Consider the following 12,945-nt stretch of genomic DNA (forward strand, 5'->3'; position numbering starts at 1 on the left):
TATATAAATGTTATTTATTATTAATGTTCCTAAGAATTGTTGGTATGACTTGCCTAACATTGGATCCAGGTTAGTTTCAGTAATTTTGAGGAAATATTAATAAACCATGAAAGACAGAGGAAAGGAAGAAGAGTTTTGCAGAAACTTTTAAATATCAGATTTTGAAAGTTTTACTTACAGTTTTGATTGTCTGTATCTTTGGTCCAATCCACACTTTCCAAAAGCATTTTCTCCTCCTCAGAAGAAATTATTTCTTCTACTACCATGAGTCCTGGTGGTAAGGCTTGAGGCCTCAACTCCTTCCATTGTGCTATGGGAAACCCAATGTAAAATAGTCACATGCAAAACTTAAAGTTCCTATATACAAATAATTCTGCCCAATAACTCTTTATCAATTCACAAAACTTCAAATCCTCATTTTCGGAAATAAGATGGCTGAAAGGCACACAACATATTAAAAGTGCATGAATAGTAAATCATTTAACATCAATAGTAGATCATTTGCTAACTACATACCATTGCCTACTATGTGCCAGACATTATTTATTCAAATTACATAAGGAAAACTTTGGAAAGAATTCCTTAAAGACAAGTAATTTACAGTGTTAAGTAATTTGGATTTAGTTTCCGAAGTATGTTTTTTTTTTAAAGAATTAAAAATATATCTTCTATTTGTTATTCAATGCTGCCTGGTAGCGGATATCTAAATAAGCATAAACAGACACAATTCTGTTCTCAGTTAAAAAAGACTTTCAAGGTTGTAAATGTGATCGCCACAGTCTTAAAAGTACATATGGATCTAATGAAGAATTTCAAATAAATAACACGCCAAAACTTACTTTGTGCAATTTCTTATTGAGTGTTCACCATGGGGGACAGGGGTAAACCCAATGACTATTTTCTGATTAAAACTTACTCCTCGGCCGGGCGCGGTGGCTCACGCCTGTAGTCCCAGCACTTTGGGAGGCCGAGAAGAGCGGATCACGAGGTCAGGAGATTGAGACCATCCTGGCTAACACGGTGAAACCCCATCTCTACTAAAAATACAAAAAAAAAATTAGCCAGGCGTGGTGGTGGGCACCCGTAGTCCCAGCTACTCAGGAGGTGGGGCAGGAGAATGGCGTGAACCCGGGAGGTGGAGCTTGCAGTGAGCCGAGATCCAGCCACCGCACTCCAGCCTGGGCGACTGAGCAAGACTCCGTCTCGAAAAAAAAAAACTTACTCCTCAGCCATTCAGTTTTCAAAAACTGACCAGAAACATGTAAAATATGAGGATAATCTAGTTTCCAAAATGTGTAAAGATTAAGTCAGATTCACAATTAAATGCATATGAGCACTGAGAAATACGGTTTCTAAAATAAATCTTTAAAAGAGTCTGTAAAAGTTTTCCTTTGGATCTAATTTTACTAAAACATAAATTTGAGCAGATTGCAGTCACCTACCCACTCCTAGGATATCTAAAACAGGGCTCTTTTATTGCCTAAATAGGTGGCAAATGAATATATGATTAGATGTCTAAATCAAAGTTCATCTCAATACATCTCATTTCCATGGGTCAGAAGTAATAATTCCTGTACAATTCTGTACACCAGTATATAAAGCTGTGCTTATTTAACTAAATTATTCAGTTCCTCAATCAGACTATCCAGTGGCTATTGTACTGGACAGCACAGACAGGAACATTTCTACCATCACAGAAAGTTCTACTGGACAGCACCACCATAAAGTTTTAGGAATCTTTGGTAGCTACAGGTGCCCTGCTATAAATATGAAGATTGGTATATGATCATTTGGATCATAATTCATTCTTAAGTGATTAATTCAAAGCTCCTGGGTAGACAGGTGAAATAAACTGGTAATCCGAACCCTCATTATTAAACTTTGAAAAACACAATTAGGCAGAAGGGTTCCAAAATAAGCCGTGTGCCTAATAAATATATTGTTGATTGGTGGGACCAGCTCCATAAAGGCAGGTTGTATCTTATTCACCTCTGTCCTGTCAACTACTTGTCCCATCCCTGGCACAAATAGGTGCTTAAAGAATGTTTGTTAAAGTCAAAGAGGCTGCTAACCTGCGTCCTCATTTTGTTTCACAATAACTGAACCTCCCAACTTAAGTCTATGAAAAGAAAATGCACAAAAGAATCATTTTTTAAAAGATAACTGTATGATAATACCTTTTTCCACAAAATTCAAATACAGAATGATCTTTTGTCCTAAATCATCCACTACTTCTTTTCCATTGAGGGTAACATAGGCTCTCTTAGATTCTTCCGTAGTTTTGTACCTTGCAAATGAGTAGGGTTTGTTAGGTGGCATTAAGAGAGCATCCACCAGTCCACATTTCTCTAAAACCGGGAGCAGCTGATTCCTACTCACACCATTACCCAAACCACCATTGGCAACAACCAGGCTCTTAAAAAACAAACAAACAAACAAACAAAAAGAAAGAAAGTAACATGAGCAACTGATATCAACCCATTTATTTTAAAATAAGATTATTTTTTAAATAAGATTACTACAAAGATGTAATTAAGAAAAAAAAAAGTTACCTTGTAGTGGTTGTTTGGTTTGCTGATCTCATACAAAGTATGTAAACCAATTTACTAAAAATTTGGGGAATAAAAAGGACTCCTATATTGTAAATAATATTGATTTTTAAATAGCCAATTTCACAAAATATTCATTTCTAAATGACCATAAATGCAAATTAAAACATGACTATTCAGAAATATAAATTTAACATAATGAAAGAGAAAGAGTAGAGGAGAAAGCACAGTTACATAATACTTGCTTTTTTGCAAGACTGTTCTATATGCTTTTATCTATTTAATCCTCATTAACATAATCTTCACAACATATTGAATTTATCTGGGTAATATCAGCCCTATTTCATAGAAGAAGATCTGACAAATGAGGTGAAGGTGGTGATTAGGGGTGGGTTTAAACCTATTTCTGTCCATTTCCAGGATCCATACTTTTAATATAACCATTATACAATGTTCACTGAAAATTAAAAGTAAAGGTACTATTAGCTCAAAGAAAAACCAATTATAGGTTCTATTGAACATATTTAGGAAAAAATTTTCCTCTAAGGAAATTCAGTCTAAGTAATTCAGTCAATTCACAATGAAAAGTTTTTCCTTTGTAAGTTTCACGATTGCTTCCCGCTATTTGCATAGTCCTGCACTAAACTTTATTTAAGGAAATTTTGCAGGGATGAAGGGGGAGTCTCTTATTTTTATTCTGATGTTCATGGCCTAGCACCCATATAGTCTCTATACTTAACCATTCTATACAGTGTAAATATTTTTTAAGTATGCTCTATGACTTCTGAAAACATTTCAATATAACAAAAGAAAGCCATGGATGGCCTACTCTCATCAATTTCTTCATTTATTCCAGGTGTTGATGAAGTTTTTCTGAGAAGAGGTAGATAGTAAATATTTTAGGCTTGGCAGGCCATAAAAGTTGCTGTCAGATAGTCTTAGTATTATGTTTTAACAACACTTTAAGAATGTAAAACTCATTATTTTGCTCATGAGCCTGATTTGGTCTAAGGACAGTAGTTTGCCAACCCCTAATTTATACTAAGCTCATTTATGATAGTACATAATGTACTATCATACATAAAGCTCATTTATGTAGTACATTTATTTATGTATAGTACATTTATTTATTAAGCCTAAAAGATAGTACATAAAGCTCATTTATGATAGTACATAGTGTATTGGTTTATTATACAAAATAAGAATACCTAGAACTTTGTTTGAAAAGGATATAAAAGAATTACTATGAAATTGGATAATAAGGAAAGTAAAACTGTTTTGTCATGGGACAGTCAGTACTTTGTATGTATGCAAGCATATACAACACACATAATAAACAAGCCCACTAATACAATACTATATGATATGGAGTAAAACGGAGTCTCAGGTGGCTTGCCCTGAACCTCACTTAATGAGGTTTATTAATTAAAATACCAAAATAACTTGGTTATATATGGTGATAGTTGCAATAACATTTCCATATTCCTAAATCTATGGAAGAACCAAGGTTTCATTGGTGTTGAGGGTCCACTACCCCATCTAGGAATGGAAGATGATAAAGTATGACTTCAGGAATACTAGAAGTTCTCAAAGATGCCATCCGAGTGTTTTGTGGGCAACTCTAAAGGTAAACCACACAAAAACAAGTGCAGTAGAAGAGGAGAGGAACTTATTTCCCATTAAATATGAGACACATATAATTAAATGTCATAACTAAATGCAACATAATTAATGTAATTAAATGTAATAGTTAAATATAATTAAATGGAACCATTATTTTATTTATAATTGTTCATCCAAGCAATTTTCTAAATAAGAAGGAGTATGGTACAAAGTAGAGAATGTGATTTTTTTTAAGTTATCTTTGGTCCTGATAATTTGAGGTTCACTGCTCTAGAAGAATCTATAATGCTATAAATTTGTACAAAGGAGCCTATAATTATAATACATCTGATATGGTTTGGCTGTGCCCCCACCCAAATCTCATCTTGAATTTTAGCTTCCATAATTCCCACATTTTGTGGAAGGGCCCCAGTGAGAAATAATTGAATCATGGGGGCCATTTCCCCTATAACGTTCTCGTGGTAGTGAATAAGTCTCACGAGATCTGACAGTTTTGTAAGGGGTTTCCCCTTTCATTTGGCTCTCATTCTCTCTTGCCTGCCGCCACGTAAGCCAGGCCTTTCACCTTCTGCCATGATTGTGAGGCCTCCCCAGCCACGTGTAACATACCCAGTTCGGGTATGTCTTTATCAGTAGCATGAGGATAGACTAATACAATATCATTAGAACAATATTTGCTCTCCCCTGGAAAGACAAAATATAATTAGAGGTCCATCTACAATTTTATTCTTTTCCTTTAAGAATATGGAGAAAAAGGCCGGGCGCGGTGGCTCAAGCCTGTAATCCCAGCACTTTGGGAGGCCGAGACGGGCGGATCACAAGGTCAGGAGATCGAGACCATCCTGGCTAACATGGTGAAACTCCGTCTCTACTAAAAAATACAGAAAACTAGCCGGGCGAGGTGGCGAGTGCCTGTAGTCCCAGCTACTTGGGAGGCTGAGGCAAGAGAATGGCGTGAACCCGGGAGGCAGCGGAGCTTGCAGTGAGCTGAGATCCGGCCACTGCACTCCAGCCCAGGTGACACAGCGAGACTCCGTCTCAAAAAAAAAAAAAAAAAAAAAAAGAATATGGAGAAAAAAGAAAGCCTAATAAAATGCTGCTTTGGAAGCCATGAAGGACATCGAAGCTTCTAGAGATCCTAAAGAAAAGGCAGACCCAACCAGAAACAAGCTTCAAAGGGGTCAAAGAAATGGAGCCTATTTTTTTTTCTTGCTACTTCTCTTCATGAACTCTGTAAGGAAAGGAACACAAGTCACTCTTGGAAAGAGATGAGAGCAGTGTATGTCAGTTTAATCTTCTGAATGTCTCATAGCCTCAGTGGCTCTTAACTGAAACAGTAAAGTGTATGTATGTAAACATATTAATTCTAATTATCTATTATCTAGTTAATCCTTGCTGTAGGAATGTGGCTTAAATTCTCTGAAGACATTAATATTTAATTCCAAGTATGGGCCTTTTGCCTCCTAAATTCAAATGTGCCTCAACAGACTGCTCATTCTTAAGCTATGATGTACAGAAGACAGCACGGTAAGCATAAGGCAAGAGTATTGGTCTGAGAGTCAAGAGGCCTAAGTTTTAATCCCAGCTTCACCTTCTCAATTGTATGTGCGCCCCTCAATTCAATGATACCTAAAGCTTACTTTCTACTTTTATTCTATAACTTTATGAGCCAAAAAGATAAGAACTTCTGATATTCATGTAGTAGTTTAATGTCCAGTAAGTACAACTAGATTCTCTAGAGTCTAACAATCTAATGGGGTTAAAAAGGTACGCAATACTATGCCCTGCTTAAAAATGAAGAAAGCCGATGTCAGAGGATACTACTGCTCATGTCCAGAAAAACTAACGTCAGAGGATACTACTGCTCATGTCCAGAAAAGCTAAGAGTTAAACTGAGTTCTCCTAATTCATAACCCAGGAAATTTCACGATCCTCACATTTATCATCTCATTTAATTATTGTCAACAGATAATGAAAAGACTTTGTCAATAAGGTCTAATAAAATAAAAATGGTTAATAGCACATAATCAAAATACTTTATAAAACAGGTAAGGTTGGGAAGAGAAGAACCAGAGCTGTAGTAGGATATGGAAGATCTAGCTTTAAGTTTCTATTAGCTACTTACTAGCTTATATCAATGGAGACATATCATAACCTCTCAGAACTTTAGTTTTCTTACCTATCTCATAAGGACTTCTAGGGAATTAAATATAATGATGAATATAAGTATACTTAGGAAACTGAGAAACTTGTACAGTATTATTATTAATATATAATCACAACCTCTTCTAGTTCAAACAACAAAACAAATAGAAATGCAAACTATAGGCTATGGACCCAGAAAGTTAGCAGGTCCTATCATATGTACATCTAATATGGATGTAACAATTACAGCCTTAGGCAATTATTAGCAAATATTAATATAATAAATTAACATGTCAATACATTTACATTCTAATAATAATAATAGTTTTAGGTCACCTGAGTGGCATAGGATACTGTCTCAATGCCTTCATGTCTCAGCAAAGTATGCCTGGCTTTAATCTGTTTCCTTAAGAACTTCTTCTCAGTTTTACTGAGTTTGTAATTACTTTGATGGTTGCTGTCCATAGCAAACTATAAAAAATAAATAAATAAATAAATAAATAAATAAATAAATAAATAAACAGTAAAAAATGTCAACCTCAAGAGTCCTGAAGGAACAATTATAATGATGTTATTCATACATTCCATAGTTTATCAATATTTCTATGTGATCATTTTTTTAAATGCTTCATTTACCTTGTACCAACTAAGAGAACTGAGAACAAACTGATACACAAAAAATGGAGGAGTATCTGAGAACATCTAATAGCATATCTCTGATGGTTCTAAAAAATGTTCCAATGTGGTAGCTCTATGAAGTGTGCTATTTTACTCATGGGTGATGAATCCTTTACTTATGAAGCCCTAAGTAAAATGGGCCATACACAAATTTCACAACTATAATGTAAAGCAAGGCAAGTAGCAGGCAGGGGAGCGGTGGGGGGAGAAATAACACAAAAAAATTAGCAGAATATACAGTATGATTCCATTTACACAAAGGTCAAAATCAAAAAGCAAGCCATATATTATTTAGAAATACATACATAGCAGAGCTAAAAGAAAAGCAAGGAAATTATAAACACAAAATTCAGGAGAGAGGCTATTTCTGTGGGAGAAAGGAAAGGAAATTAACACGAAAGTGACACATAGGAGCATCAAAGGTATTTCTTCAGCTACGAGGTAGGTGTAGGTGTTTATTTTACTATTTTAAAAACTGTACATGTCATATATTTTATATCTATAATTTTTTGAATAACAGAATCCCAAAGAGGTCTCTATAATCACATCATCCAAATCAGCACCCAATATCATGCTTTATCACACTTTATCACAGTAGTCTTTTATTTTGTTCACAAAATGTAACATAATTTGTGATGATTCATCTGTTAGTGTAACTCCTCCATCATGATATAAATCCCAAGAGAGCAGGAATGCCAGCATATAGTAGTTGCTCAATAAATATTTGATGGTAGGACTAAATGAATAATAAATGAGTGAATACACACAGTCTCAGCACCCTGGAGCACGCAACCATAATAAAGTACATAGTTTATGCTTTCAACAAGTTTGTAACTTAGTTGTGGAAAACAAACACTAAACAATAAGACTATGACACATCTTTACATAATTTAATGCTGATAGTACAGTCTTTAGGTGTAACATGAATTAGAGACAAAAATAAGATGGATGTGGGCTGGGAGCAGTGATTCACACCTGTAATATCTGGGAGGCCAAGGCAGGCAGATCACTTGAGCTCAGGAGTTCAAGACCAGCCTGGTCAACATGGTGAAACTGTCTCTACTAAAAGTACAAAAAATTAGCCAGGTGTGGTAGTGGGCACCTGTAGTTCCAGTTACTTGGGAGGCTGAAGCAGGAGAATCACTTGACCCCGGGAGGCAGAGGCTGCAGTGAGCCAAGATCATGCCACTACACTCCAGCCTGGACAACAGAGTGAGACTCCATCTCAAAAAAAAAAAAAAAAAAAAATGGATGTAAACTGGAAAAGCTGGAAAGGCCTCAAAACAGGAGATCTGTGCCGTGTACTGAAGGATAGGAATACTATAGAATCAAATAAAAAGGAAGGTATTCAGTAAGGCAGTAAAGAATAGAAGCTAAAACCAAAATGGACATGTTTGGTCAAGACACCAAGATGTAGGCATAATTTTTTTAGAGCAGAGAGAGTTTGCTGATCCTCCAGTCCCACTCTCTGCAGACTTTAAAGTCTTCAAAGTCAACCAAATAAATAAATTTGGGGGTTAAATAAAATCTTATTTATCTTATTTCACATAAAATCATAAACAGTCAAAATTCTAATTACTAATCTTTAGTATAGAAGACAAATGCCAAGTCTATTAAAATGCCAGCAGTCCAGCTTCCTAGCATAGGGGGTACATACCAGGAGGTAGGGCCAGTGAGGCAGGCAGGTTGGCTGACAGCATAGCAGAGGGATGAGAGGTAAGAAAACAATCCACCTTGTTAATCAGAAATGCTGGCCTGATCTAGGCTGGGGGCAACAGAAAGAAGGGAAATAGGGGGAGAGGGGAAAGAGAAAGGGTGAGAGAAAAGTTTAGGCAGAATCCAGAGGCTTCGATGACTCCCCAGACACGAGGGAGACAGGAATCAAAGATCACTTATTAACCAGTTACAGGCAGAGTGACTAAGAGATGAGTGCTATCACTTCAAAACTGGAAAGTCAGGAGGAGGTTCAGGAAGAGCTGCTCAGTATAGGAGGTAATGAGTCAGATTTAGCATATAATATGTTTAAGGTATTGTGAGATATAGGGTTGCAATGTCTGACTGGCAAGTGACAATATAAAATGGCTCCTAGGAAAGGAACTGAGGTTAAAAAGGTTTAGGAGTCAGTCATCATTAAGACAGGAAGGGGACAAGTGAATGGACATTTCTAACATTGCATTAATTATAATTATTTGTTTTAATATCTGTCCCCTTCCACTGAACTGTGAGCTTTCTGAAGGCAGGGATTAAATCATAATTTTCTGAGTTAGCACAGAGCCTCATTCAGTGCTCTGAGGTAATATAATACAGTGTTCAGGAGTTCATGTTCCAGGTTCAAATCTCAGCTCAACCACTGATTATTAGCTGTATAATCCTAGATGAGTTGGTTATATATCTCTGTGTTCCAGTTTCTTTATCTAGGAATAGGGATAAAAATAATGGTGCCTATCCCATAGCTTTTTTAGAATTAAATTAATTTATTATTTATTTATTACCGTTGATTTTCAGAAGAAGCAGATCAAAATGGCTTAACACAACAAAGAAAATCTGAGGGCCTTCAAAGGGGCTATTTTAGAGTCATTCCATTTCAAGATCTTCATCTGTGGAACAGCAACTTTGCAGTATATCATGGAGAACAAGGGATGACTGCACTACAGAATTATTTTTAATATTTCACATGAGCAAACACTGCAAAGTGGAAGAAATGAGAAAGAAGCGATGCTAAATACATCTTTTTAAAATGTCTGCCACTAAGAGTCCAGCACCAGCAGGTGGAGCCTCATAACCACATTTTTGTCATCCCCTTTCCCTTCTCTCTTCCTCAGTCATGCAACATTATTGCACGTGAAGAAAGACACTAAATGGCCTTTGAGGCTCAGTTTTCCTCTATTCCAGTGGCTAGGCAATGTGCTGGCCCAGCATATCTGAGTCATCTCAACAAGAATAGGCTGATACCAGCTGCTGAGGTCTGGAAGTGCCCCCTTCTGACAAAGCTACTTCCCTGGCCAGTTTCCACTAATGCACAGATAACTTGGATGCTCCTTGTGATGTTATTGGAGTGAAGTCACTATTAACTATGATACTAGCCATGCTGAGTCCAGTCCAGCCAGCTCCAGCGTAAGCGTACTCTCTGTGGGATAATGAAAGTTTGGAGATAATGCATGCTCTGCTACTTGCTTGTTAGTGAGTTTAAAGCCAATATATCCTACTAGATATTGCCCTACGTGGTAATAGTAGTATGCACATCATACCCTCCTTGAATAATAGAGAGCCTATTATGAACCAAGCAGTATAGACAAATGTTCCTATACTTGTATGTTAAAAAAAAAAAATGCAAAAACCGCGATTACTTTTGCACCAACCTAATAATTAATAGCAAAGATTAGAATCTAACTTCCTATCAAATGAGGCCCAATTTTAAAGTACGGCACCGATATACAGAGTTTACATAGAAATCTTTGGAACACACAAGAAATTGGTGATATGGGTTGCCTCCAGGGAAGGAAAATGGATCCATGAGTAATAGAATGAAAGGGAGCTTTCTTCTTTCATGACTTTTGAAGTTGGTAGCTATTTAAACTGCACTACCTGTTTAAAAAGAAAATAAAGATTTAAAATGATTAGAAAAAAATTCACCCCATCACTTGTCACGGCACCCCGTTTTAACTCTTTGAATAACACTTACTACATATTTTCTTACACTCCCATTAATTTGTTTATTCTGTCTTTCCCCATAACTTAATAAAGTACACTCACTTCATGAAGTAGAGATTTTGTCTCTATTGTTCACCTGGTAGCACCCAGCACTTAAACAGGATTTAGCACCTAGCAGCCACTCAATAAACATTTGTCAAATAAACCTAAATCGACTTTGCTGTCTTAGCTCCTAAACCTCCCCTCCTCCAGAATTCCGAGTTTGGTGGCCTTCTTCAACGTTTTCATAAACACCCAGCATGGATCTCTATTTCTAGAGTTCTCACATTGTATTATAATTGCCTATTTGTGTTGGGCTTCCGCCACAAAACTGTCATCTATTTGAGGGTACAAACTTGGTGCCTGACATACAACTGACAAGAAATATTCAATGAAATCAATCAAAATAACAGGCTGACGCTACCAGAGGCCCAGGAGTCGCGGGGATTGCTCAATTAAGAGCACGGGAAGACTCAGCTGCGCAAGGGATCAGATCATCAGCACTGCCTTTGCATCACTAGATTGTCACCAGTCAGAAAAGCCCTAGAAGCGCCAAACTAACACGCCCCATGTTGTAACCGTCCTCTCCAACCCCAAAGAAAACAGAAGATTGACACAGACACCACGTGAGCACCCGAACCAAACACAAACACGTGCACCCTAAACACTGACAGAGTCACCCAACGCAGACACCCTACTGCCCACACTGCACCAAGGGCGCCTCTGGGATCCATCCCCTTTCCCTAGGTTCTCAGCCCTAGCTGGCAAGGCAGATAGAGAAGACCGGAAGAGGCCGAAAAGAGGAAGCGGGGATTTGCAGCCCGCCAGCAAGAAGTGCCACACACCTCCGCTTCGGCTCAGGCCGGATTCTCACCATGCGGGTGACTTCTTCTTTGCCAGCCTCCACTCTAGCACCAGGACGCCGCAGCGGATACTTGCACGCCACCTCCCCTGGGCGCGGCCATGTTGGAGAAAACTGCACTACATTTCCCATGAGCCAGCGGGACAACGAACAGGCTCCCACAGTCCTCTTCGCCTCCCAGAGCCGGGGAGTGACCGTTTCTCGACCAAGTGTGTTTGTAAAGTGCTCTCTGTTACACTGAAAATTCAGTTGTCTTCTTGGGGGGATTAGTAATAATTGGTAGTGCAGCTATATTTTTATCTGTCGCTCTCCAAATGGACAAGGTCAAACAGGTTTGGGCCCTTGGGTCCTTCAATAATGACCCCTGGCACCTTGGATTCTTCGTGTATGTTTCCTCCTGAATCTTCTTAGAGGTGTGAAAGGAAAATCTTGATGCCACAAAATCACTAAGCTAAAGGGAAAAGTCAAGCTAGGAACTGCTTGGGCAAACCTGCCTCCCGTTCTATTTAAAGTCATCCCTCTGATTTATCCCTTTGCTCACTGAGATAAATGCATATCTGATTGCCTCCTTTGGAAAGGCTCATCAGAAACTCAAAAGAATGCAACCATGTGTCTCTTAGCTATAATACCTATGACCTGGAAGCCCCCTCCCCACTTCGACTTGGCCCACCTTTGCTTCAATTTGTCCCTCCTTTCTGGACCGAACCAACGTTCATCTTACATATATTGATTGATGCCTTATGTCTCCCTAAAATGTATAAAACCAAGCTGTGCTCCAACCACCTTGGACACGTGTCATCAGGACCTCCCGAGGCTGTGTCACGGGAGGGCGTCCTTAACTTTGGCAAAATAAACTTCCTAAATTGACTGAGACCTGTCTTAGATATTCAGGGTTCACAGAGATATGGGAGAGGATTCTGGGGTCTGAAAGATGACATCGCATGGGCGGGAGGGAAGGAGGTGAATATGCATGAATGTGCCAGGGGGATGGTGAGTACCACGGAGTAATAGAAAGATGTGTGGAAAAATGATGAAGGAAGCAAGACAGAATTCTGTAGGCCTACAGAGTGGGAGTTGCAGGGAGGAAGGTTAGCGAAATAAAGTGATATGACCAGAGCTTCTTGTGGTAAGTGGGAGGAGAGACTAGAAGATGACTGTTGAAGTGAAAAGTAATGAAATATTAACAAGCCCTGTAGTGGGAGAGGGAAAGAAAAAAGAGTTGGTAACAGATTAGAAGTAAAAGACAAAAGAGAGGGTGATGATTAGCAGTTGTTCCTGCTCTGTTATTTGTTATGTAAATATACCATAATCATTCTACCTGCATTGGCTTATGAGCTATGTGAGTGCAGGGAGGGGAAAGGTGTAGGGGGAGAGGAATCACCTTCCCATGTTGTTGAT

General features: G+C 38.1%; 1 protein-coding gene across 5 annotated transcripts in view; it reads right to left on the bottom strand.

Annotated features, from left to right (window-relative positions):
• The window catches only part of ALKBH8 (alkB homolog 8, tRNA methyltransferase), a 62,745-nt gene extending 51,071 nt beyond the window's left edge, over positions 1 to 11,674 (bottom strand). Inside the window, exons 1-5 of one of the 5 annotated variants that reach the window (XM_030918870.1) lie at positions 11,560 to 11,635; positions 8,653 to 8,760; positions 6,654 to 6,788; positions 2,178 to 2,415; positions 179 to 310 (exon numbers count right to left, since the gene is read on the bottom strand). In XM_030918870.1, the coding sequence (XP_030774730.1) occupies positions 179 to 310; positions 2,178 to 2,415; positions 6,654 to 6,782 (499 nt within the window). In that variant the 5' untranslated portion in view covers positions 6,783 to 6,788; positions 8,653 to 8,760; positions 11,560 to 11,635. Of the gene's footprint in view, positions 1 to 178; positions 311 to 2,177; positions 2,416 to 6,653; positions 6,789 to 8,652; positions 8,761 to 11,530 lie in introns of all 5 variants that reach the window. The other 4 variants (XM_010360860.2, XM_030918869.1, XM_010360861.2 and 1 more) reach the window with 4 other exon arrangements.
• Positions 11,675 to 12,945: the final 1,271 nt, after the last annotated feature.

The sequence above is a fragment of the Rhinopithecus roxellana genome, chromosome 15 (assembly GCF_007565055.1).
Source record: "Rhinopithecus roxellana isolate Shanxi Qingling chromosome 15, ASM756505v1, whole genome shotgun sequence".
Taxonomy (NCBI): domain Eukaryota; kingdom Metazoa; phylum Chordata; class Mammalia; order Primates; family Cercopithecidae; genus Rhinopithecus; species Rhinopithecus roxellana.